At 54.8% G+C, this 2,091-nt stretch overlaps 1 protein-coding gene across 1 annotated transcript; it reads right to left on the minus strand.

Annotated features, from left to right (window-relative positions):
* Positions 1–812: 812 nt before the first annotated feature.
* On the minus strand, positions 813–1,745 carry LOC104301741 (olfactory receptor 14A16). The gene has a single exon (XM_054177659.1). The coding sequence runs from the start codon at positions 1,743–1,745 to the stop codon at positions 813–815; it is 933 nt and encodes a 310-aa protein (XP_054033634.1).
* Between the last annotated feature and the right edge of the window lie 346 nt (positions 1,746–2,091).

Here is a 2,091-nt window from a genome sequence, read left to right on the forward strand (position 1 = left end):
ACTGGGATGGATGCAGATGGTACTGGGAAGTGAGCCAGGGGATACATTCTGTGCTGGGATGGGACCCAGGCTACAGTGCTAGAGTACAGTAGGATCCAGTTTGTACTGGGATGAGGCCACATCTGTACTGGGAGGGGGAAAAGGAACCCTGTTTGGACTGAGGCTATACTGGAAGGGGGTCAGGGTATCCAGATTGGACTGCAGTCTGTAATGGGAGGGGGCTGGGATGTGAAGGCATAAGGAGACCTCCTGTGCTGAGGGCAGTGCTGCTCTGGAGCACAGCTCTGTCCCACAAGCAGCCCTGGACTCTCCCTGCCTGCAGTCCCAGCACTGCCACACAGCAGCACAGTGCCCAAGCTGCCAGAGCACTCAGGCCTTGCCCCAGCACAGAGGCTCAGCAGGAAAGGGTGGAATGGAAGAAAGAGCTGCTGAGGACAGCCCAAGCCCTGGGGCTCCCTGGCACTGCTGCTGTGCTGGGACTCTGCCCCTCCACCTCTGCACACAGGCACTGCCCTGCAGCTCCACAGAAGCCTTGGAGGGAGGAATTCAGACAAGCAACTCAGGAGAAAGGAAAACAGAGAAGCAGGGTACTTTATTGTCTAACACCCAGGGAGCACAGCTCCTGACGTCTGCGGCCTCTGGGTCACAGCAGACAGGACAACACTGAACCAGAAATGGTCTGAAGAAAGACATTTGTGTGGGAACAACATTCTCACAAGGGGAACAGCACCAGCAGCAGCCAGAACTCAAGCAGCCAGACTGGGCATGCACTGAATGACATCAGAACTGCTCTGCAGGAGAAGACAAAGAGTTTATTGCTCCTGAAAGCATCCAGTGATCCATTTGCTCAGGGCAGCCTTCAGCTCCTGGTTCCTGAGGCTATAGATGAGAGGGTTCACTGCTGGAGGCGCCACTGAGTACAGAACTGACACCACCATATTCAGGGATGGGGAGGAGATGGAGGAGGGCTTCAGGTAGACAAAGAAGCCAGTGCTGAGAAACAGGCAGACCACAGCCAGGTGAGGGAGGCAGGTGGCAAAGGCTTTGTGGCGTCCCTGCTGAGAGGGGATCCTCAGCACTGCCCTGAAGATCTGCACATAGGACACCACAATCAACACAAAACACACAAAGTATAAACAAGCACTGACCAAAATAAGCCAAAGTTCCCTGAGGTAGGATGTGGAGCAGGAGAGCTTGAGGATCTGGGGGATTTCGCAGAAGAACTGCTCCACAGCAATGCCCTGGCAGAGGGGCAGGGAAAATGTATTGGCTGTGTGCAGCAGAGCATTGAGAGCCCCACAGCACCAGGCAGCTGCTGCCATGTGGAGACAAACTCTGCTGCCCAGGAGGGTCTCATAGTGCAGGGGTCTGCAGATGGCAACGTAGCGATCGTAGGACATGGTGGTGAGGAGAGAAAACTCTGCTGAAAGCAAGAAGGCAAAGAGAAAGACCTGAGCAACACATCCTGCATAGGAGATGTCCCTGGTGTCCCTTAGGGAATTGGCCATGGATTTTGGCACTGTGGTGGAGATGGCACCCAGGTCAAGGAGGGCAAGATTGAGGAGGAAGAAGTACATGGGGGTGTGGAGGTGGTGGTCCCAGGCTATGGTGGTGATGATGAGGCCATTGCCCAGCAGGGCAGCCAGGTAGATGGCCAGGAAGAGCCAGAAGTGCAGGAGCTGCAGCTGCCTTGTGCCTGAGAATGGCAGGAGGAGGAAGTGGGTGATGGAGCTGCTGTTGGCCATCTGCTGCCTCTGGCCATGGAGACCTGTCCAAAGAGGGAAAGGCAGTGACAAGTTAGGGCACACTTCTCTCAGCCTCATTGTATCCTCCCTCCCTGAGCTGCATGAGGAATGGGTCAGCTCAATCCCATCACTATGAAACACAGCAAAGACTCAGAATTTCCATGAAGATTCCTCTGGAGTCAGAGCAGAAAGTGACCAACAGCCCAGTTCTAGAGAACAAGAGTCCCATGCAGAGGTGGAGAATCAGAGACCATCACTAAAGTGCTGCAGAGACAATGAAGGGAAGAGAGAAAGGCAGAGGGGCTGGGGGTGAAACCTTCTCCTTACCCAGCTGTGCTCACTGCTG

This window comes from Dryobates pubescens, chromosome 42 (genome assembly GCF_014839835.1).
Source record: "Dryobates pubescens isolate bDryPub1 chromosome 42, bDryPub1.pri, whole genome shotgun sequence".
Taxonomy (NCBI): Eukaryota; Metazoa; Chordata; class Aves; order Piciformes; family Picidae; genus Dryobates; species Dryobates pubescens.

What these genes read in the sequence shown, in the direction of transcription:
- LOC104301741 (XM_054177659.1), bottom strand. Translation starts at nt 1,745, where the DNA reads ATGGCCAACAGCAGCTCCATCACCCACTTCCTCCTCCTGCCATTCTCA.